Below are 25,342 nucleotides of genomic sequence, written 5' to 3'. Positions count from 1 at the left end.
CAAAGGGGGAAAAATTTGGACAACTGGAATAGGACAAAAATAAAATATTTAGTAAAAAATAATAGATTTCCATACCTAGACAAAAGTTTTCTCATGCTGAAATTTAAGACAGTTTGTCACAGCCTTTAATTAATGCAGTTGTTTGTTTATTTTATATGAAAATTTAGAGAATTAACATCGTAGTCCCAAAGCATTTGTTAGGCACCCGTCTGTCATCGGCTCAGTGCTGGGCACTGCTACAAACTCACGTGGGCATGGAACCTGTTCTCCGGGCCTTTATGGACTTTTACTTTATTGACAGGCGTGCACACAAGAATGCATGAACACTTTGTGGGTTCTGCCAGTTTTGAACAGATCTGGGATTGGAAAAAATGTTCCACTTAAATAATTTTAGAAATATGAATTTTCTCTCTCTATGCTCTCTGTTATCCACCAACTTTCTACCAAAGCAGAATATTCCAAAGGAAGCAGGAATAATAAAGGTGTAAGGTTTTCATGGAAATTGTTTCTCCTCAGTAGTTATGCATTCTCTTATTAGTGAAAACCAAGCTTTGTGGCTAGTTTCCTTCAGGATAAGATTGATATAACCTATTTTATCAGAAAGAACAAGAATAATATCTCAGAAGACCAGGTTTACTGCTTGGATATGATTGTGTTTTAGGGATACTCTGTAATCTTTCTTAGCAGAAGAAACCTTTCTAAGAGGAAAGAGGGACAATACTATTCTTTGCAGTGCAGATATTTCATTGTGCTCAGCAGGTAATCAGTAAGGAAACAGAAGGGAAACTAACATATACGCAGATAACACCCCTGGAGGTATTATGTGTCACTGAGCAGGAAGGGACCAGAAATTCAACTCTTCCCAGAAATTCTATCCCTCTGATGGTAGGCTGTCAAAAACATCTCAGATCTTTTAAAAAGTGAAATCAGGCAGTTTAACTGACTAAAGCAGATCACAAACAAATAGTTACATTCATTCTGAAAAAGTAGGTGTGGTTTAAAAAGGAAATGAGTCTAAAAAGTTTAGAACTACAGAAACAAGCAGTGAAAGAGGCAGAGTATTTGCGGAAGGACACTGCTTTTATTCGGTCCATCACTGCTTCTATTTGTGTCTTCTCTTACTGTAAACTATTTCGTGCATAGTTCCCCAGCTCTTGTTTCTGGGATCTGACGTCCTTGTCCATGGTGTTCCAGGAAACGTGCAGCCTGTTGAACTCACTTTTGCTTTAGAGTTGCCATCAAGCATTCACATGCCCTCTTGTCAACACCTTGTGCTGGCTACTACCAGATGACTGATTTCAGATGAGCACATTCAAGTTCCAAAATGAGACATTTCTTAGTAGAGAGTCCAAAAAATCTCTGTCATAGTCAGGAAAGTCTTCTTTCCTTTCCCACTCCAACAAAATCACTAGCAATAAGAGTCTCGGATCCCTTCTGGAACGTGGGGAGGTATTAGTGGAACATTTGAACTCACCATCTCGATGCCTCTCTGCACCTTAGCCATCCACACTGCAAGAGGCTTAGGTAAGCCTTCGTGTGAGACAGGGAGGAAGACAGCTGGCTCCGATCTGTGCTGCATACACCATGCATTTTATCAGCATTCTCTGTCATTAAGTCCTTACCATGATCTACTCTCCTCACTTCATTTCAATTACTTCACATCTGTTCCAGCACCCATTTGCATGAAATCTTAGTAATTCTTCCAGAAAGAAGAGTAAGCAAAGAATGTGCACCTTGTCCCCAGATTAAGGTCTGTCTTTCTGTGTCCTGCCTTTCTCGCCTCTGTGTTGAGCACCATGAAGTAGGCCTGCAGTGAGGGGGTCCGCCTGCCCAAAGGATAGCTTCTCTGCAGACTGAAGGGTTGGTTCATGGTGTGCTCTCAGTCCGTTTTGGCTTGGCAGTGCGACGGCCCTGCAGGCGTTCCTGTCACTCTAGTTGTGGTGATGAACTGACAGGAGCGGCAAGTTAATGTACAATGTTACTGAAGGTAGACAGTGAATTACAAATTTTAGAAAGTCCGTATGCCAATGAATTTCAAATTTTGAATATACAATTTTAACTTACTAAAATCAAAACAAGTAAAACCTCTTGTAAAACAAGTATGATCACCTGTGTAGAGCCAGATGTATTAAGTGGTAACTAGACTTTTTATAATTTCAAAGATCAAAAATGAAAATTGATCTCAAATGATAAAAAATGCATAGCAAAATCAAATAGTAATATGAAATAACTACATAAAATTATCACAGAAGGCTTCAAATAGGAAACCAGGTTATTGGATTTTTATAAGATGGATAGTAACTAAAAAAAGCTTATGACTAGTCTTAGAGATCTTATCTTAGGCTACCTGCCTCCAAGTCTGTAGACTTATTTTAGTTGAAGGCATCTAGGAGCAGATTAAATACTCTGCTGTCCAGCCAGTCCCATCGCCTTCATGTCTAACTCAGCCTAAGTTACAGTGCTGGTTTATACTAGGCTTCAGAATGGTATTCTAGGTAACACAGCAAGAACTTGAGATTCCTAGATATGTCTGAATTCAAACTTGGAAGTGGGTAGAAGGTACATTACAATATCAGACATGCAGGAAAAGAGTTGTAAATGACATATATGGTTTCTTTGAAAGACCTGTCCAAGAGTGCTTCTGTTGAAATGGGGAAGATAGATTTTAGGAATTTAATTGCATAGGTACATTTAGTTATTTTAATTGTGTTGATGTTAATATAGTAAACAAAATATTTTATACGCAAGATACCTTTGAAGATCTTAATGCTTCACATGTATTACAACTACAATTTTAGTTAATATTGCATGACTGAGGAAAAATAGTAATTTTAAGACTGTGGACATAGATCTTACCAAGTTGTAGGGCAAGCATTACTTTCCTCGGTTGCATGAGAGTGTTTTCATAATGGTAAAATCAGATTGAATCAACTTAACCTGAAATATTTTGAGTTTCATGGCCGAAGAAACTTGTTTTACTCTCAGATTTAAATGTTAAGATAATATGAAAAATCTCACTAATTCCAAATTGTTCTAAACTCATTTAGCTAAAGAAGTGCCAGGTTTTTTAAGTGTTAAAGCAGAATCCAGAAATGAAAATAACATTTCTGAAACAGAGGTATGTCAACTGTGAACATTTTTGACTAGTTTGTTGGTCCAGTCTCCTGTGATCCTTAAAATCAATCACAGTAGTAGTTGAAATTCAGTCAATATGTGTTAAATGAATGTTTGGGTTTTGTTTTTTTAATTGCCTTATTGCAAAGTTCCCTAAAGACACACTCAGGAAAGGGGAGCACCCTTTTGCTGCCTGTCTGTGCCAGTGGTTCTGTAAAATGGAGTCTGTGATCCCTTGGTATTGGTTGGGGATCCCCAGGACCTTGTCAGGGGGAACCACAAGGTTAAAACAATTTCCATACATTACTAAGACATTTGTCTTTTTCATTAGCATTCACTAATAAGTGTACATTGGAGTTTTCTGGAGACTGCATGATGTGTGAGAATACAGATTCAGTGCACAAGCAGTTAAGAGAAGCTGGCTCTCTTCTGTAATCCAGACATTAAAGAAATTGCAAAAATGTAAAATAATGCCACCATTCCTAAGTTATTTTTGTTTTGGAAAATAGTTATTTTTTCATAAAAATGTTATTTGTTAACATTGGTTTTACTGTTATTTAATTAATAAGTAAAAATTATTTTTTCTAATACAATGAATAGTGATAGATAGAACCCACAGTAAAATTTCCTTTTACTGTGCAGCTCTTTGAGGTCCTGAACAGTATTTTTGAAGAGTTAAATTGATCTTAACATCAGCCCTGGCTGGTGTGGTTCAGTGGATTGAGTGCCGCTGGCCTTGCCTTCAAACTAAAGGGTCACTGGTTCGATTCCCAGTCAGGGCACATGCCTGGGTTGCAGGCCAGGTCTCCAGTAGGGGGCACTTGAGAGGCAACCACCCATTGATGTTTCTCTCCTTCTCTTCCTCCCTTCCCCTCTCTCTAAAACTAAGTAACTAAAATCTTAAAGATTTTAAAAACTATCTCAACATTGAAAAGTTGGAGAAATGCTGATCTCTGCTGACAATTGATATAATAGTTTTTTATTTATTAAAGTAAAATTTATATACAATGAAATTCATAGATCTTAAATGTGCAAATTGATGACTTTTGACAAATGCATATACCCATGTAACTACCACCCCAATTAAGATGTAGAACCTTTCCATTGCTCCAGAAAGTTCCCTCTAACTGTATTCCAGTCAACCCCCACCCTCTAGAGAAAGCCACTGTTCTGGTTACTGTCACTGTAGATTTGTCATATCTGTTCTTGAACTGAATTATAGATGGAATCATACAGTATGTACTCTTTTTGAGTATTGCTTGAATCACTAAACATAACATATTTGAGGTTCATTCTTATGGTATATGTCAGCATTCAATGCTTTTTTATTGTTGAGTTGTATGCCATTGTGTGAATGTGCCACAGTTTCTCTGTAATCCTGTTAATGGACATATGGATTGATTCCAGTCTTTTTATTGACATGTTTTTATTCTCTTCAGCATGTAGGAGTAGAATTTTGGGGTCCTAGAGAGCTTTGTAAGATGTTACTGTACTGTTTTCCAAAGTCATTGTACCATTTCTCAGAAATATGTGAGAATTTCAGTTGTTCCATATCCTAATCAACATTTAGTGTTTCATGGGTATTACATGGTATCTCATTGTGGTTCTAATCTTATATTTGCTAAATGATATTAAGCACTTGTTCAAGTGTTCATTAACCATTATTGTATCTTTCTTCATGACGTATCTGAGAGTTTTGCACCTTTTAAATTGGGTTGTATGTGTTATTGATGAGTAGGCATTCTTTATATATTCTGGATATAGTCTTATCAAATATATATATCATGTATATTTTTTCTTAGTTTGTGTCTTATTTTTCCATTTCCTTAATAATGAATAGATGTCTTAAATATCTTCTTTGAACAGAAGTTTTTAATTTTGGTTAAGTCCACTTTATAATTTTCTCATTTATGTTAGGGCGTTTTTGTGTCCTAAGCAATCTTTGCCTACCCCAAGTTTTTAACCTTTCTCTCTCTACTATCACTGATGATGTGTTAACTTCATCAGGATCTTTTGATGACAGTGACCTGAAATTTTAATTTCTCAAAGCGAGGAAATAACCTTTTTTGGTTGTTACTATGGACAAATTATTTTACACTATAAATGCATTGTGGCATCCCATTTACTCAACCTAAATCCCTAATTAATAGAAAACCAACTGGCAAAGCTTATCTGCTCATCTCAGCAGCATTGACTGAGTACCTGCTGCATCCCAGCTGCAGGTTCAATAGAGCTTAGAATCTGTTGGTGCACAAATTTCAGTGAATCTGCAACAGCAGCCTAATGTGTTCTTAAGAAACAAGAGGAAGGTGAATAGGGGTGTTGCATTCCTCTTGGTTCTCTGTCCTAACCAGGGGAAGAAGGGATCGAGAGGAGTGGTCGATTCCCAAAACGGAACTTGATACTTTTCACATGATCTTAAAAATATGTTTACCCATTAGTGGTGAGATTACTAGGCTTCTCTGCATATCACTTCCTTTTCAGCCTTTTTAAAGAGTAGATTCACAAACTCTATTCCTGATGAACTATGTAAAGAAAGATTGTTTCAAGTAAGATTATACATAATTTGTGAGAATGTAATAAGACTTCTTATTACTACAACAATTTTTTAAATTTTGTAAATATAATTTTATAGATATTTCTAATGTCTTCCTAACCTGGAAGACTAGTTCCTTTGGGGTGTTTAATTAACATCAGTAGTACAATCAAAATGAAAGATGATTAGACTCAAATACTAGCTATGTTCCTTAGGACTATATTTAAACTGGGGCTTTTGGAAGGAAAGATTGGTGGAGAGGGGAAGAAGGATTCTTTCTGACAGTTGAGAAGAGGGGTGATGAGCATCTAATAACTGCAAGTAGATATACACACGCCAGTGCAGATCATGATGTAAATACGCATGTACACTTGTAAATTTCAGTATCATAGTTATAGATGTACTGAAGTCTGCTTCCCTGTGAAATTATGTTCTTAGATTTTTAGTTCATTTTTAAAAATCTTGAATCAGAGGTTAAAATTAGGTTTTTAACTCTTCAAGTATGCAAATGAATATCTTAGTACTTAAAATTATGATATCTTCAGGATATTCATTAACATGAACAAATATTTAATTGTAAAGTGCAAGCATGTGTTAAAGAATTTGGTTTTGAAAATATTTTCTTTCTAAGAAGTGACTTACAGACTGAAAATTTGATTCTTTGTGTTCTTCGTATCACAATTGCTTATCCATATCTCCCATTTTTTTTCACTCTTTTTCTTCCTTTGGCTTATTCTAACTTAAGGAGAAGTTAGGTAAAACTGTACGTTTTAAAACATTGAGCACCTGCTATATGCAAAATACTGCACTCTGAGGGGGATGCCGAGGAGAAGAGACATGATCCCTAACCTACCTCAGGGGGTTACGGCCTAGTGAGTGGTGGTTGTGTACAGAAATAACAGAGGGGATGAAGACAGGGACAACAAAGGATTACCTGCGCACATCAGTGTTTTAAATCTGGACACTGGAGTTGCTTTTAAAATCCCATCGCAGACAGCATCTTTGAGTTTGAGATCATTCTCCTAGTAGGTGCCTGCAGGGAGGAGCCATTCAGAATGTATTTGCTGAAAGAAGTACCCTCAAGCTAGTCCAAGTACTGCTTAATAATGTGAGTGGAATGTTTAAAGCACAATAAAATTAAATTTGAGGTTTACTACTATTCTCTGTCATCATTTCAATTAAATGAAAAATGTTATTTGGACAGAATTGTTCTAGCACTTCACCCAGGTCATATGACATTCAAACAAAGAATAATAACTATTAAATCACAGGAAAGAAAGGGACTTTACCAAGTTGGAGCCTTTACCAAATTGCCTCATTGTGTCTTAACCACAATCTATTGAAGGATCTTTGTTTAAGATTCCCTGGTCTCCTAACCAGAGGTTCTGGGGCCAGGGTCTCAAGTTGGAAAAACAACCTCAGGCTTGGCTGGTACCAGATCTCCAGTGAGACCACTGGCTTAACTGCTCATCAGCCTGTGCAAAGCCTTACCAGGCGAAGTAGCACAAGTGTGGAAACATTTTATTGTCTGCCTTTCTCTAGGGTAATAGAAGTAATTCTTACCTATTTCTCTGCAGACCTTTTTATAGGTACAAGTATTCTTCAGTAAATGGCTATTTTTCTGGATCATCTTTTGAAAATATAATTAGTATGGTACGGTAATTATGCCTGTAGAAAATGGTACTATTTTTAAATCTTTAAAAACTCAGAAAAAGGAGATGGTTTTCCCTAAAATAATAACAACATCAGTATCCACTTTATGTTGAGAGTTTTTACCTGTCAGGCACTGAACTAAATGTTCTTGTATCACTGACAAAGTCTTGTATACTGATGGGTTGGCCAAAAAGTTTGTGTTTTTTTCCATACAGTGTCTCTAGTAACGCTTAGTTGTCTTTAACTTCATGTAGAACAATTTTGTTAGATTGTATGGTGACAACTCTCATATCAGCGTGCATTTAAAAAAAGCTTATCAAAGTTGGTGAATTTTTGTGTAGCCATTTTAATATTGAAGATAGAAGAAAATAAGCAATATTTTTGGCACATTATGCTTTATTATTTCAAAAACGGTAAAAACATAACTGAAATGCTAAAAAGGATTTGTGTAGTACATGGAGAAGATGCTGTGACTAATCAAACACTTTTGCAAAGTTTCAAGCTGGAGATTTCTCGCTGGACGGTGCTCCGTGTTCATGTTTACCATTTGAAGTTGATAGCAATCAAATCTAGACATTAATTGAGAGCAATCAATGTTTTACTATGTGGGATATAGCCGACATACTCAAAATGTTCAAATCAATTAAGTTATTGTTGAAAATGAGAAATGTATCTTTTATTTTATGGAAAAACTAAATGGACTTTTTGGCCAACCCAATAAAAATGTCTATTTTTATATTTTACCAGGTAGCATGCACATATAAGAGTATGTGTGTGTTACTGAAACAAAATTTTCGTTTACACCACCTACCCTTGCTTGATGTACTTTATTTCATTTCTTAACACAATGGTTATATGTTATAGATGTATTGTTATATATGTAATGGTTATATAATTGTTATAGATGTATATTAAACAATTTAATTGTTATATAGTTTACAGACCTCCAAAGAATAAGAACCCAAAGTTTTTTTTTTTTTTTTTTAATTTATTTATTTTTAGAGAGGGAAGGGAAGGAGAAAGAGAGAGAGAGAGAGAAAGAGAGAAAGAGAGAGAAACATCAATGTGCAGTTGCTGGGGGTCTTGGCCTGCAACCCAGGCATGTGCCCTGACTGGGAATCGAACCTGTGACACTTTGGTTCGCAGCCCGAGCTCAATCCACTGAGCTGTGCCAGCCAGGGCAGAACCCAAAGTTTTAAAAGCACTACTCTATATGCGTTGTCTCATTGGAACCTCACCATGACCATGTGAGACAATATTGTCATTCTCGAAGTAGGGACACTGAGGCTCAGAAGCTCACAAAATGTGGCGGTCGGAGCTCCAAAACCCAGAGGCTCCAGATCTGGATGAAAGAATCCTGGTCTGCCACTCATTCAATTTGTGACCACGGACTAGTTATTTAATGAGTGCTTAATTACAGGATTATTTTGAGAATTAAATGAAGTGCTGCAGTTTAAGTGATAAACACAGGTTCTAAAGTGAAGTAAACACTAAATAGTAGCTATTAGCATTCAAACACTTCATGTTGGTAGAACTCATTTAAAGTTCAGTGATAGTGTGATGTCAAGCATTTGTGAAAAGTGTTGCTTTTAAAAATAACTGAACTTTTCCTGTCCTTCCTGAAGCATGCAGATTAATGATCAAGAATCTTTTTAAAGGAGGTTGGAGGGAGAGTTCCTCTCTCTGTCTTATAAGAGGGAACTGGGCGACATCCCGGGCCCCACTGTAAAAGGCACAGAGGTGAGAGGGCACAGGGATCTCACACTGTAGTCACACCTGGTTCCCAGTGCACAAGCAGGGACAAACGCCTGTGAGAGTTCTAGCTGTTTTCATGGAGAGATAGTGCCTTGAGATATACATATGTATTTTGACCACTTAAAGAATTAGATTGGAACCTAAATAAAAGATTGATGGAAGATTAATATCTATTACCTACAACAAATTCTTACAAATTGACCAAAAATCATCTAGTGGTTATAAATGATATAAATAGACAATTTACAGATGTGTAAACCCAAATGGTCATTAAACATATCAAAAGGTATTCTAACTCACTAGTCAAGGAAAAACAAAATAGCAATGTGGTACCCCTTTCTATAGTTACACTGGCAAAACATGAGTAAGATTACCCATTGACACCAACTGCTGCTGGTGGGGATATGACAGAGTACTGTCATTGATTATTGGTGAAATGTGGAATCGTTAAAACCTTTTCAGAAAGCAATCTGGCAACATCTGTGGATATGGAAAGTATAGATACTTTTTGACCCAGCAATTTTACCCCTGGTACTCTATTCCATAAAAATGAAAGCATCAGATTTAAATATGAATATAATGTATTACCATGTTTTGCTCTATTGGTTTGGCAAAAGAATGAATACAGTCAATTTCTTTCATGGATAATGGCAAAATGTATTTTGATATGTAGCATTCTTGTCATGGACTATTATTCATTCAGTTAAGAGAATTAGTTTACGATTTGACTTAAACAATTTTCAAGCAGTATTGAAAGGGAAACAAGCAAACCCCATTGAGAGGGGAGGCCCAAAAAAGAGAATTATCTTCTGGATGGCAGGCCCCTTGTAGTACAGGCTTCCCCCGCTAGGTGAGTGTTCTAGGAACCCATCTGTACAGTGTACCAGCTGCCGTTGTGAGAAGCTACGTTCAGCTTCAGTGAATTTTTTTTTGAAGACTCTTTGAATGCATTTGCCATTTCATGTCGGGTGACTTACGAGCACCTGCTCACACTGTGCTGAGTGTTGACCAAAAAATGACATGACCTCTGTGCTTGCTGCCCCCCCCCCCCCCATTTACCAGATCTCACCCTGAGTCACCTTTTTTTTTTTGGTTCGCCGGATGAAAAAAGTCCTCAAAGGCAAACGTTCTGCCAATGTGGAAGAAGTGAAACAAAAAATGGCAAAAGCACTAAAATTCATCAAAATTGAGTTCAAAACTATATTGAGCAGTGAAAAAAAAGTCTCAGTAGGTGTGTTGCACCAAATGGAGAGTACTTTGAAGGTGACTGAGGTTTAAGCATGTAAAAATAAATACATGATTTGTAATAAATAAATGCTGGCTTTTCTTGGGTCCCCCCTTATAGATGGATTATTTCACTTGTTATATAATGTATTGTTTTGTAATTTGAAAAATAATCCTGTCTTTTTCTTTCTCATTTAATTGTTTATTTCCATATGGTAAATGCTTGAGAAGATTATTTTTGTTGTTGTATTTGTCCTCATTTTGATATAAACTTGAATTTCTAAAAATTTAGGAATGAGAGTTTATAAAACTTTATGACTTAAGAGATTCACCTTTTATCTCTGGAGTGACTATTAATGGAATGGCAAAGTGTTTTGTCCATAGAGAAAATACTGAAAGGTAACTGTTCTTTGAAGTTTCACTTACAGATTTTGCTTATGTTCTGTATTGTCTTCCCAGGTAGATAGACTTGCTTTGGCAGATGATACTACAAACTGAATCAGAAGACCAATGTTAGACTTGAGAAACGTTACCTGCAGTGTAGGTGGTGAATAAAATATTTATCATATACGAAGAGCTCTTACAAATTGGAAAGCAAAGCCAGTGGGCAGATGGTGTATCACCAATGACTATGAATGTTTTTATCTTAGTAGTTTGTACTTTGTAAAAATAACAAGGGGTTTTAAAAATTCTTTAAAACTGATGTACAAGTAGGAAACCTAGACCTCATTTCTGAGAAACTATAGTTGTCCCAGACATTCCTTTTCTCAGTACATATCGAGCTGCCAAATAAGGTGATTGTACAGCTGCGTAGCTGACCCTCAGGGTCTGCCCAGGTTGTGCAGACACAGATAGGCTGTGTCGAGAGCATGGGCCGGTGCCCTGGTTCCTGTCCCATGGTTCTTTGACATCCTCTGTGAGAAAGACCCCGACCCAAGTGTAATGGTATTGCAGTAGAGTAAACGCATGCCTGTACACACGGGAGACCCAGAACAGTTCATGTGGCCTCATGGAAATTAAGCAGCAAGCCTGAAAAGCATGAACCATCTGGTAACTAATTGCACCTGGAGGTTAGTTTTGCCTGCCTTTGTTGGATAATCTTTTCCAACTCTCTTTCAAAGTGTCTCATGAGCAAACAGTGTCCTGTGTTTGTCCTACTAATGTTTGGGCAGGAGCGGGATGGCTGCAGTGGAGTCCAGGACTGAGGGGATTGGTACAGCTCACAGGAATCGGACAGGCTCTATCAAGGTCAGCCTCACCTGTGGTTTCTGCCATCCAAAAACATCTTCAAGATGTGGGCAGTAGTGATGTCCTGAACTTGCACAACTTAGTTCAGAATGAGAGGGATTCTAGTACAGCGTTTCTTCAGCACACTTCACAGATTAATGTGGTTTAGTTTGGGGTCTGTCTGCAACCCTGCAGGGCTTGGTACAGGTGGGATAGAGCGCGGAGCCTTCATCACATAGAGAAGCAACAGCAATGGGGCTTTTCGTTAAAAAAAAAAAAGCACAGTTATTGTGTTGTCGTGTGGATGGTCATAGTGTCATCTGTACGGTTGAGAATAGAACCAGAGCATATCACTCTCAGTCCCTGGTACAGGGTGTTTTTTTCTCTGTGTGGGGAAAAAAAGGAAGCATAGAATTGAGGATAATGACTCTCAGATAAACTCCAAGGGAAGGGAATAATTTATCTTTAGTTTCAGCCTTGAAAAGTCTGGTCGCTGCTCTCCCCTGTTCTTATTTCTTCTGGGAATGACCCTTCCCTCCCCCAGGTTCCATGGGGATTTTCCTTCCTCCTGCTGCGGGGAGTAAAGTTAGAAGGATAGAAATACATCCTTTTCAGTATACATAGTTTTTAAACGTTTTCATCTACTTCCTAATTTTTAAAAAATGTATTCCCTTTGCCTTTTTAAAATAATACTGCAGAAGATTTAACATTTGCTTGACGGTTAGGTTGTGGACTGTTTTGTCTATGACTTTATTTTGGCAGGGTGTTTTTTTTTTAATTCTTTTTAATTTTATTTTTAATGACAGTTCACACTCAATATTATGTTAGGTTCAGGTGTACAGCACAGTGGTTAGACAGTCGTCTCCTTTATAAAGTGGTCCCTCCAGTGTTTCCAGTACCTTCCTGGCATTGTACATGGTTATTGCAGTGTTATTGGCTATATTCCCAATGCTGTACTGTACATTCCTATGACCATTTTGTAACTAACCAAATAGTACTTCTTAATTTCTTCACCTTCCTCACCCAGCCCCAGCCCCCTGTCCTCTGGCAACCATCAGTCTGTGCTTTCTGTCCATGAGTCTGTTTCAGTTTTGTTTGTTCATTTATTTTGTTTTTTAGATTCCATCCACATATAAGTAAAACCATAGGATATTTTTCTTTCTCTAACTTACTTCACTTAGCATAGCACCTTCTAGATCCATCCATGCTGTTGCAAATGGTTAAGATTTCATTCTCTTATGGCTGAGTAATATTCCATTGTATATAAGTACCGTAACTTTCTTATCCACTCATCCATTGGCGGGCACTTGGGCTGCTTCCATATCCTGGCTGTTGTAAATAACACTGCAGTGAACATAGACAGGTATATATTCTTTCTAATTAATATTTTGTTTTTTTTTTTATATACCCGGGAGTGGAATTGCTGGGTCACAAGGCAATTCCATTTTTAACTTCTTTTGTGGTAACTCTGTGCTACTTTCCCCAGTGGCTGCACGGGTCTGCGTCACCACCAGCAGTGCACGAGGGTTCCCTCTCTCTTCGGAGGGTGCTCTCCAGGACTCGTTGTTTGTTGATTTACTGATGATGGCCATTCTGACAGGTGTGAAGTGATGTCTCATTGTGGTTTTAATTTGCATTTCTCAATTCTTACTGACTTCAGACTCCTATATTTGAGCAATTTTTGCTCTTCCCCCACAATCTTAGAGCAGTTCTATTCTTTTGTTGTCAGAACCGATAACAGAAATCTAGTATCTGATAATAGTCACTAGCCACCTGCGGTTTTTGAGCACTTAAAATATGGTTAGTGTGACTGAGAAACTGAATATTAGTCTCAATTTTAACTAATACAAGTTTAAATTATAAAAATGAACTAGTATAAGAGAGTTTTTCATTAAACATACACAACGAATTCACTTTGACTCTTGAAAACGTAGCTAAATTTAGACGTGTTCTAAGTGTAGAATCACACTTGGTTTTGAAGACAGTATGAGAAAGTGTCTCAGTACTTGTGTGCTGATTACATGTTGATGTGCTAATATTTTGGATATATTGGATTAAATTAAGTATATTATTAAAATGTACCTTATTCCTTTTTACTTTTTTTTCCAGTGCAGCCACTACATAATTTAAGGTTATCTATGAAGCTCTCATTGTACTTTTATGGCAGGTTTCTCAACTTTGGCACTACCAACTCTGGGGGCTGGATCAGTCTTTGTTGTGGGGGACTGTCTGTTCCCTCTGGGATGTTCAGTGAGACCCCTGGCCCTCACTGATCTAGACCAACGAACGTCGCACCCGGTGCCGGATGCCTTTCTGGGTCGCACCTAAAAGGAGCCCTCCGGCCTCTGTTTGAAACCCTTCCTTGATAAGAATTTCTTATCTCCCATTTTTGGAATTAGTTATAGGACAGATCTTTATGTTAATTGTCCTGTGACTACCACCAGTGATCCTAGTCTTAATCTTTTGTGTAGCACAGAATAAAGCAAAATCTTTATGAAAGAATTGTGTGTGCTGAATGTCACAGTTCTTTCATAGGAATTCCAAAGTTCACTCAGCGAATATTTAAACTCCTCCTTTGTGCTAGGCATTGTTTTAGGCAACAGGGATACAGTAGATGAGATGTGAGCTCTCAGGGCTTGCATACTGTTTAGGGGGCATCCTCAGGAGTCCCCATCGCATGTCACATGGTGATCGGTGCTGTGCAGAAAGAGGAGGCAGGCAAAGACATACAGTGATGCTGCTGGTGCTTGGTGGTGGTGGCGGTGATGGGGGGGGCAGTTATGGGGATGCTGTTACTCCAGCACCCCTGGCTCCATCCTCTAATATGCCCACTGTCTCATGCCCACTCTTCCCCAGACCTTTCATTTCTTTAGTTTCTTCCCAACTACACATTTCGTTCAGCCGTTGCTCGAGCTGTTTCCAGACACCTTTGCCTAGCCTCTGATAAGCCCCCCTGAGTGCAGGCGTTAAAGTTCCTTTTTAAAGTGGCATGTGGGTCCGCATCCTGTCTCTGCTCTGACCACTGTAGGGCTGCCCTCGGGAATGTGCTGGCTGCTCCTCTCCGTTGGCAGCCTGAGATTGCACCTGCCTTCTTGGCAGCCTCGTTGTGCTGTTGACTTAGATTGTGGTCAGCAATCCTGAAGTCATTCACTGTGCCACGACTTCTGCACTTTGTACTTGTCCCCTCTGCAGGCATTTCTCTGGCTGCTTCTGATCAGTTTATTGCACACGATGAGGGTTTGAGTTTGGCCCTGTGTGTCCTGCACAAGGAAACGGCGTAGGCTGGGTAATGGCCCTTCACCTTTCACAGTCCCTTACACTTCTGCTTTCTGGTTGTGTGCTAAAATGTGTAATTAATGTTGCATATAATCTGGCCTCCTTGCAAACTAGCAATTACTGCATTTTCATAATACACCACAATGAGTTATGGGCATAAAAATGAGTATAGGGTATTCTTGGCTGGCAATTCTGTAATGATTTCTAAATTGAGAATAAGAATAAAGTTTGGATGTCTTTTCTGCTTTCTTGCTTTTGTAATATTTCTTGCTTTTCTTGACCTTCTGCTGTTCTTGCCTTTAATCAGAAGACATTTAATGTATGCATTTGTTGCAGGGGAATTAATGCTCCTCACTTAATCTTTGCAAATATTCTTCGAGCTCACAACTTCTCAGGTGTATGTTATGTTTCTGACTGACTTTTATAGACAGATAAAAAACTCAGTTTATATGCATCTCCAAAACTACATTACACATGCAAATGGGAGATAATGCCAGGGATTCCATCCCTGGGTGCCATTGTTCATGTCATAGAGATTGATAGTCCTGGGTTAGGGAAAATGTGATTTAAATACCATCTGTGGCCACTTACCCAGCAGATTGCTTAGATGACAAATCTGCCAAATGAGCAGTGTGTGTTCCTAAAAAAGAAAAAGCAATCAGAAGAATTTTACTGTGGAGGGTTTTAAAATATTATTTATTTAAGACCTTAAAATTTTATTAACTTATATAACTCAAATTCATCAATTTAGCTTATAGAAGTTTTTAGAAGAGATTTTTGTTTAATATTTCCTGTAATATTTTAGTTAGGTGGGTATATGTCAAATGGCAGCTGGAACCAGCCTCCCTGCCATAACCTAAGGTACAAGCGAGAATGCATCACTTTAATGGGGTTTTAGAAAGCTGCTCCGGTACCTCTCACAGCTCCCCTGTGATGTGCTGCTCTTGTGGTCTGTGGAAGGTTGTTGGCTTCCTGCTGGTCATACCGGCCTCTGGGTGCCTGAGCCCAGAGGTGCTGCTCATTGAAGCCGTAGACCCTCCGCCTCTGGTGACCACCATCCTCTGTCTGCCTCCAAACTCCTGCAAAGGCTTTGAAAATGCTCCTTCAATAGAGGTTCATTTGTAAAGGGGCTTTCCACTGTTTATAGAGTTGCTAAATTTTGTTCAATATCAGTATCTTTCAGAAAGTCCTACTGTGGTATGTGATGCTGGATCTAAATTTTATTTTTACTTTTATAGTTTGTTTGCATTTTCCTGTTTCATTTCTTAAAAACAGTAAACTAGGCTCTGTGATAGCATTTATTTTTTACTTAGTAAAACAATTTATTAAGTATCAGAATATGGTAGGTGTGTGTTGAAGCAGACAGCAGGGTCAGATGCACCAGCACGTGAAAGGACAGCATCCCTCTGAGGTGGTCCAAGCAGCTGGACACCGGCTGGGGAGACCTGGGAGGGTTCAGGTCATAGCATTACTAAACACACGGGGCCAAATGATCTGCCGCGAAACTCCCCAGGGGTCACAGTGGCAGTGAACAGGCGTACAGCTGCAGACTGACCTGTCTGACCCTGTCTGTGATGTACATTTTTAAGGTACGTGCTTGCATACTGTGGTTTTCATATTAATGACAATACCTTTTTCTTCCCAATGTCAGTAGCATTAAATTAAATCCTTATGTTTCTTTTCTTCTCTTTTTTTTTAGAACAAGCTTGCCCTCCCCTATGTTTTCCAGAAATGACTTCAGTATCTGGAGCATCCTCAGAAAATGTATTGGAATGGTAAATTAACTATCAGTTTTATATATAACATTAAGCAGATATGTGTTTCATTGTATATCCTCTGGAAGAGAATCTTAGTATTGGCATAAAACTGATGCACAGCAATGTTTATGGGAACTTTTGAGAATCAGAAATTGAGAAGAGTCTTATTAGGTTTTCCTGCCAGAACGTGAACCACTCTTTATGCCATTTAGTGTGACTTTAATTGGACTTCTCATTGTAAGGTAACAGGAAAAGAAAATGATCACACTTTGTATTTCCCTATCCAATTACCCAGGAATTCGCTCAGAGAGAGAATGGACTCCCTACCATGTAGAATATGCTTTCACTTAGATTTCTGTGCACAGAGCAAGTTTTTGCACTTTGAATTTGCAATGTGGCATATTACCTAATAGGTCCCTGGAATACATTTCTGCTTAGTGAGCTGTGCAGGTGGAGCTGATGGGGGGGGGGGGGGCAGGGCAGCAGATGGCCAGGTTTACTATTATGTAAATCCCTGGGTTCCCTTTAAAATAGTAGTCCATTTTCAGTCAGCCAGGCTAGAATTCTGAGTCAAGTTCTCGTAATTCTTCTATCATGACCCTTGACCAACCAGAGTGATGAAAATTTAAACACAAGCGCCCTGAGCTGTTAAAGAATCTGCCTGGCTGCACGTTACCGTTTGAAATTTACAGTTGGTGTGCACCCGGGACACCCTAAGAGCTTTCCTGCACTGAGGAGTACAACCACTCCAAACCTTTCCATTGTGATACTAGAAATCCTTCCAACTGGTGACGTGCCCACTTTGGCATTTTTCTAACGTCCCTGTTCTCCGTTTGGGATGATGTCATGCGAGACTTCCTAAATGTAATTACCAAGGACTTAATCCCAGAAACACTCACTCTGAACAAGTATTTTTCGATCCTACTGCATGGAAAGTAATTCACCTAAACCTTGTAGCTGGGTGACGCAGCCCCTCATGTCTGTGAGACCCTGAGTGAGCTGCCAAACCTCCCGGAGGGGCACGTCCTCCCGTGTGTAATTAGGAGACTGATCTGTACCTTATAGGTCTATTGCCAGATTGATAAAGTAATTGATGTAAAATGTCTAGGGTAGCCCTGGTTTACTGGAGTGGTCAGTGTTGTTATCAACAGTCAGTCACACCTGGGAATGAGAAGACCTAGGGCTCCAATCCTGGTTCACGGTGTGGACGTTCATCACGACAAACCAAATGTGCATGCTGTTAAATACGATGTTAAGTATACATGGTAGTCTCTTTGGAACTGAAATTTTCAGGACAAAAATTAATAGTTATTTATATTCCTGAGTCAGTATTTTCAAAACCTTAGTAAAATTCACTATTGTGATCCAGGATCCAAATGCTTATGTGCATTCAAATTAAAACCAGTTTCACAAAAGAATACTTATTATTATAACAAATGATGTTTTCTATTGTATTAAATTAATAGTGATTCCAGTTCATGAATTTGATTTTGCAACCTGCTAAGGGACGAAACCCACAGTTACTATAGAGTTGGTACCACATCTCTCAAGGGTGACTTGGTCAGCAGAGTGTGTGAAAACTTCAGGTGTGGTTTAGTCGTGGTGGCCATTGTGGGAAGCACTTGTGCGAGTCTGTCTCCTGCCATCTCTTATTTCACTGAGTGTCCGGTTTAATGGAGGTGTCACGAGTTTGTTCAGACTAGTAACCAGCATCTGTCTAGATGGAGACTACCATTCCTTTAATGGTCGGGAAATTGTTATGTTGATTTTACTTTGAAAGGTACTCTTTTTCTAGAAGAATGGTTTTACTTTTATTTTTAGGTGCAGGTCTATTTGTGCAAATAAATGTTTATGCTGAATCATAAAATAAAGCTAATAAAAGCAAAGCTGTTTGGGTTGAAAGGTTACCACAGACTATTTTGAAACCTGTCTACAGAACTAGCTGAATAAAATCACAGAAAGAGCTATAGGGGAAATTATGTTTTTGGAAAGTATTCTCTGCTGAGGTTTTATCAAAGACTAATGTTCTAGAGGAATATTTATTCTTGTGGACTGAAAGGAAGTTACCTATCTTTTGGGAGGATTGTTCTTTGGACACTGTCACAGAATACCTTCTCATAGGCAGCAGAAACACTTAGGTGTAAGTTCTGGCAACTGAGATTTCAGGTACAGAGTATCTTGAAAATGAATTCAAATTAGAGTAAACTTTTAAAAGTAATTTTTTATGTTGACTCTTCTAATATCTGCCTCCTTCCATCCCCCAAAAGAAAATAGGTCAAACTTAGAAAACAATAGCGCTCATAGTTTTTTAAATATGTTTTATTGATTATGCTATTACAGTTGTCCCAATTTTTCCTCCTCTGCCCCCTCCACCTGGTACCCCCGTTTCCCCCATCAATCCCCCCCTTAGTTCATGTCCATGGGTCATGCATATTAAGTTCTTTGGCTTCTCCATTTCTTATACTGTGCTTTACATCTCCTGTCTATTTTGTATTTACTAATCCCGGCACTTCCCCCCCCGCATTCTTCTGCTTCCCCCTCCCAGCTGATAATCCTCTAGATGATCTCCATTCCTATGATTCTGCACCTGTTCTGCTTGTTTACTTAGTTTCTATTTTAGATTCAGTTGTTGATAATTGTGTATTTGTTGTCATTTTAATGTTCATAGTTTTGATCATCTTCTTTTTCTTATATAGTTCCCTTTAATATTTCACATAATAAGGGCTTGGTGATGATGAACTCCTTTAGTTTTACCTTGTCTTGGAAGCACTTTATCTGCCCTTCCATTCTAAATGATAACTTTGCTGGATAGAGTAGTCTAGGTTGTAGGTACTTGCTTTTCATCACTTTGAGTACTTCTTGCCAGTACCTTCTAGCCTGCAAAGTTTCTTTTGAGAAATCAGCTGATAGCCTTATGGGAACTCCTCTGTAGGTAACTCTCTGCTTTTCTCTTGCTGCTTTTAAGATTCTCGCTTTATCATTAACCTTTGGCATTTTAATTATGTTGTGTCGTCTTGTTGTGGTCCTCTTTAGGTCCAACTTGTTTGGGATTCTCTGTGCTTTCTGGACTTGTAGGTCTATTTACTTCACCAAATTAGGGAAGTTTTCTTTCACTATTTTTTCAAATAAGCTTTCAATTTCTTGCTCTTCCTCTTCACCTTCTGGCACCCCTATGATTCAGATGTTGGTACATTTGGAGATGTCCCACAGGTTCCTTAGTCTATCCTTGTTTTTTTTTTTATTATTCTTTTTTCTTCTTGTTTTTCTGCTTGAGTGTTTTCATCATTTCTTTCTTATGTTCCAAATCATCGGTTTGATTCTTGGCTTCATTCCCTGCATTGCTAGTTTCCTGTAGATTTTTCTTTATTTCACTTAATGCAGCCTTCATTTCTGCCTGGCTCTTTTTTATACTGTTGCAGGACCCGGTGAGTTCTTTGAGCAGCTTGATAACCAGTGTTTTGAACTCTGCATCTGATAGGTTGCTTATCTCCATTTCATTTAGTTCTTTTTCTGGAGTTTTGTTCTGTTCTTTTATTTGAACTATATTTCTCTGTCTCTTCAATCTGGAAGCCTCCTTGTGTTTGTTTCTGGATATTAGGTAGAGCTGCTTTGACTCCATGACTCAGTAGTGTGGCCTGTTGTGGAAAAGGCCCTTATAAACGGTGTGGGGTGGGGCCTTAAGTGGTTGCCAGGGCAGGGGAACTCGTGTAGGAGAGGGTTCGAGGAGGGGACAGTACTGCTGCCTGGCCTCTGGAGATTGCCAGAGAGGAAGCTGTCTTCCCAGCATTCGACCTCTTGCTAGTCACTTCACTTTCTCCTCTTCTCCCTATATGCCACTGCTACCCTTCCAGGTGTTGCCCTGGTCCTGAATCCCAGAGGGGGTGTGCCTAAGTGAGTCCTAAGTCCATTGTGAGCCCTTTCAGAGAAGTCTCTTAAGAATCCCACAGTTTCTTCTGCCACCCAAACCTCCACTGGTTTTTGCAGCTAGAAGTTATGGGGATTTATCTTCCCCGCACTGGACCCTGGGCTGGGAGGTCGGGTCTGGGGCTGGGATCCTTGGCTCACGAGGTATCCCTCCTGATTTTTATCTACCACACGTGAATATGGGACTGCCTGTTCCACCACCCCTCCTACCTGTCTGGATGAATGTGCCTTCTTTAAATCCTTGGTTTACTGGACTTCCATACAGCTCGATTTTCTGGTGAATCTGGGTGAAATCTGTTTTGTAATCTAGTTGTAATTTTTGCTGTAGATGTGCATAGAGGCAAAGCCAGTACTCATAGTTTTAATTGCCCTTAAATTTGAACTGAGGACACTTTGAAAAATCCCTCATTGCCCGTCCTATTAGAGTCAACAATCCAAGCACTCCACTTCTGTATGGGTACTTGCTGTATGGGTAAATCTTAGTTACAAGAGTGCAGTATACCTTTCAGCCAGCTCTTTCTCTAGCTTCAGATTCCTGCTGTCTTAATTTCATAATAAGTCTTAAACATAGTAGAAGACACTAGATATTGACCCATAGCTTTTCATGATACCTCTGTTGATGGGAGGAGCATGTCAGATCAGAGTGGACAGGGAGCAGTCTTCCAGGAAGAAACCTCACAGTTCTGTATTGAACTGGAATCCGGTCCCACCTTTTTCTAAAATTAGTGCTTCTCCTTTATGATGACATAGTTTGATGACAGTATCATTATTCAAAATACATGGCTTTTAAGAACACATGATAGATGCTTATCTTGCTGGGTATGTTTTAAGTATAATTTTATATATTTTTAAAGGTGCTATTTATTTATTTTAGACAGAGGGAAAGGGAGGGAGAAAGAGAGAAACATTAATGTGTGGTGCCTCTCGTGAGCCCCTTACTAGGGACCTGGCGGGCAACCCAGGCATGTGGCCTCACTGGGAATAGAACAGGCGACCCTTGGTTCCCAGGCCAGTGCTCAGTCCACTGAGCCACTCCAGCCAGGGCTAATTTTATCTTAATCAGAGCGTTTTCTCCAGGTACTTGTCATCCTGGGCCTCAGTTCTCTGCAGCACCTTCCCAGCCAGGCTCGCCTGGCCCCCATCCTCCACTTCCACATACATGCACTTTGCTTTGTTTTTTTCGAAGAAGGCTATAGAGACTTAGATTTCCAAAACTAAGGACACCGGCCTTTTTTCTCCCAGTCTGTTTAGGGCAGGATTATGTTACCAAATCTTGGATTATATTACATGAAATGAATGCTTTACGTAACTGGAATTCAATCCTAATCTGTCTATGATTGAAGCTTTTACTAAACAGAGTCCCAGCTCAGAATTAATACTGATACTGGTTAGTAGTCCCAAACCTTTACTTCTTATTTCCTTACTCTTTTTTCTTGTTGGACTCTAATCTCATAATCCCATGTCCTATGTTTCCCCTGTTTTCTTCCTTCTCATCTCTCTCCTCCCTTTAGGATTTCTTAGCAAGACTCACCCAGGGGTTAGGCCACTTTGGAAACGAGGGCCAGCACCAGGGTGAGAGACAGGAGAGGCACGTAGGTGCAAAATTGGAGAAGGCAGCTGCACCCTGGGCCATGCAAGTGCGGGCCTGTGCTTGCTAAATATCTTAGAGTCACAGAATGTAGTGCTGCATCATGATAAGAAATGAAATTAATGTGAAAATGTTACCACTCTTTTAAAGATTTCCAGTGGAATCAAATACCAATGAAGTTTGAATACAAGTGCAAACTGTTCTTTAAGAGTTGAAAAGTTTAAGTTTCATTTGCTCCTTTAGCAGATACATCCATTCTGTGTTGGCCATGGAATATTATCCCAACTTTCCATGTATTTTGCCACATATAATGCACACATTTTTGCCCACATTTTTGCCCAAATTTTTGAGGGAAAAATAAGGATGAGCATTATACATAGCTAGTACTAATTCTGTATCTATGTAAGTGTTTTTAATTCTTTTAATTATGCATATGGGTTATAAGTGTAACTAGAAAACAATAATGATACCTGTATGCAAAATAATACCTTGGAATATGATAATCAGTTTTGCTTCTAATTGTAAATAAACAATTGAATTAAAAATTGAAATGAAAGATTTTTTTTATTGAAAGTTTGGATCAAAAACATGGGTGTGCATATTGCATGGCAAAATACAGTAATTTTTTTCTTTGAAGGTCTTACTAATTAATTACCCTATTATACTTTACTATCACAAAAGTACATATAAAACTTAAAGTTTTAAAATTTATATCCTGTGACCACAAGACTTTAGTAGTAAAGTTTCTTTGCATTAGGTTATTCTTATAAATATTAGTGTATGAGTGATCAAAATAACAAACATTACAGAATTTATGAAGATATCCACATAAAAGGTACAAGGGCCCTGACTGGTGTGACTCGGTTAGGTGGAGCATCATGCGGTACAGCAGAAGGTTGCAGGTTTGACTCCCAGTCAGGGCACGTGCCTCGGTTGCAGGTGTGATCCCCAGTTGGGAGCAGAGTGCATTCGGGAGAAAACCAATAGATGTTTCTCACGTGGACGTTCCCTGCCATGCCTCCCTCACTCCTTCCCCACTTCCTTTTTCTTTAAAAGTAATGAAAAAAAAATGTCCTCAGGTGATGATTTAAAAAAGTGGATTTTTTTCCTATTGGGTTTAGAGGTCTGAGAATGAATGTTACCTATTGGTAAAAAGAGACAGGATTTTCAGTAACTGTTATGTTCTTATTTAATAGATTGAGGGATTGAAAAAGCTTGCTCATATTAATAGACAGATGGGAGTAGGAGTTCTATGTTTTTATCTAGAAATATTCAGTTCTTTGACTCTTTTCCAACTATACACCAAAAATCAAGATAGTATATTGTTAAAGATAGTTTTTTATGATCCACAAGCTGAAAACTTTACCAGGACTCCCTTAGTGTTACGGAGAAGAAAAATTTGGACAACCCTTTCCTGATCCTAGGCTGTGCCTGGAAGTCCTTCGCATCCCAAGTGCCATCCGCTGGGAAATGCTGGCAGTTCAGTCTCTGGTCAGTGTGCGGGAGAAGCTTCCCCAGGACTCCTGCCTCGACCCATTCACCATTACTATTACAGAACAAACAAGGGGGGCCTGGGACGATATACTATTACTGAAAGAAGCCCCCAGGTCCGTTATGTCCACCACCAGAGGAAAGACATCTCTCAATGCCAGAGATTTGTGAAAAGGAAAGGAAATGTTTATTTAATGCTATACAAACTTAAAGTAGTGACCTAATGTCTTCACCAAAATCCCAAAGTTCCTTAAAACACCCACAAACAGACGCAGTCCTTCCTTCCTTCCCCCTTTGCTCAGTCCAGAGTACCGTATCTCAGGAAAGGAACTAGAAGTCCATGGCTCAGGCACTCCTCTGGTTATTCCCTGTTAGTACTCCATCTCGACTGGGAGACCTCCCTGGGTTCCCGGCACCCTCAGCTGAGTTGCTGGGATCTCTGCTAAAACCAGGTGGTGGTTCCCCCTTCTAAAGCTGCGGGGATCCCCACTCGGGCAAAGGCACGTGGTCCTCTCTCCCAGGGCCATGGGAGTCCCCACTCTGCCAAAGCCGCATGGTTCTCTCTCTCAGGGCTGCGGGAGTCTCCACTCTGTCAAGGCCGCGTGGTTCTCTCTCTCTCAATGGCTGCTGCATCTGGGTTTAAATCCCCGCGCCAGCCTTCCTCTGCAGCCCCATTTCCGACTCCTCCCACACTCAGCTTTACATGCCAGAATTCATATCCTTCCAGCTTTCCTGGACTGCCATCATGAGTCTGGGCAGCTGTGACCCCATGTCCTGGAGCCAATCTTCTTCAAGCTCCCATGCAGGCGCTATAACTCGGGGGGACCTGCCCCCCAGTTACTTCCATTCCCCTGGCTCAGAGCATGGCCACAGCTATTTAACATTATCTAAGCGACCAGCCAAAGGCTATAGATATGTTAAATGACCACACCAGAGGTTAGCTACAAGGCTGTTGCTATTCGAAACAGCTCTCAAAGGCCCTGCTCCATTTGCCCCTTCCCCCAACCCACACCCTGGGGCGTGGGGGTGAGGACATCCTAAAATCTCCTAGACACCTTGAGTTCTGGACCCCATTTTAAATGTCCATTTGGGGTCCCCCCTCTTGGCTGCACCCTGTAACATTACCTCTCAGATGTGCCTTGCAGTGCTGACAAGGGGCTGACAAAACTGAAGTATCATACTGTAAAACACCCTTGCCGATATAATATTTTTCATGAAATGCTTTTATTTTAGCAGGGGCTTTAAAATTCTTCCCTCAAAATTTCAGATTTAGCTCCTTCACTTGGTGCAGAATCCCTGCCACATAACTGCAGGGCCAGACCTCACCCAGACTTAACCCAGGTCAACTGTCAGGAGTGTGATGGTATTTTTGGATTCAGATAAGCACGTTGTGTCACTGTGACAACTGCTTGATTCTTGACTTCTAAATGTAAGATAGTAATGATCTAGATAATTTTGGAGCTTTGTCAATTTTGGTACATTATGTACAGACTCGAGAGATGGGGGACAGCAGAAGCAAAAAGTGATTAAACAAATGTAGCATCTGTACTACCTCTGCAGTGATCTGAAATCCCAGTACCCCAGCGCGGGAGAGGTGGCTGGGAGACCCTATTTTTAAAGTCAGATCTCTCCCTCACTGGACCAGGGAAAGCACAGAGCCCTGATAGGTTGTTAATAGTGCCTTGGTTAAAAGAGGTTTCATTGATGCTGGTACTATTATTTCTTTTTTTTTAAGTGGCATTTTATTTATTTTTTATAAGATTTTATTTATTTTTAGAGGGAGGGGAAGAGAGGGAG

General features: G+C 39.5%; 1 protein-coding gene across 8 annotated transcripts in view; it reads left to right on the top strand.

The window, feature by feature from the left end:
• OSBPL1A (oxysterol binding protein like 1A) overlaps positions 1–25,342 on the top strand; it is a 207,322-nt gene that overhangs the window by 159,404 nt on the left and 22,576 nt on the right. For all 8 annotated transcript variants that reach the window (XM_045849885.1, XM_045849884.1, XM_045849886.1 and 5 more), the window contains one exon: positions 16,485–16,560. In XM_045849885.1, the coding sequence (XP_045705841.1) occupies positions 16,485–16,560 (76 nt within the window). The remainder of the gene's footprint in view (positions 1–16,484; positions 16,561–25,342) is intronic.

The sequence above is a fragment of the Phyllostomus hastatus genome, unplaced genomic scaffold, assembly GCF_019186645.2.
Source record: "Phyllostomus hastatus isolate PE091 unplaced genomic scaffold, TTU_PhHast_1.1 phas_contig_80, whole genome shotgun sequence".
In the NCBI taxonomy this organism is placed as follows: Eukaryota; Metazoa; Chordata; class Mammalia; order Chiroptera; family Phyllostomidae; genus Phyllostomus; species Phyllostomus hastatus.
Note: the sequence above shows the minus strand (reverse complement) of the source record. Positions and strands in the feature narration are given on the sequence as shown.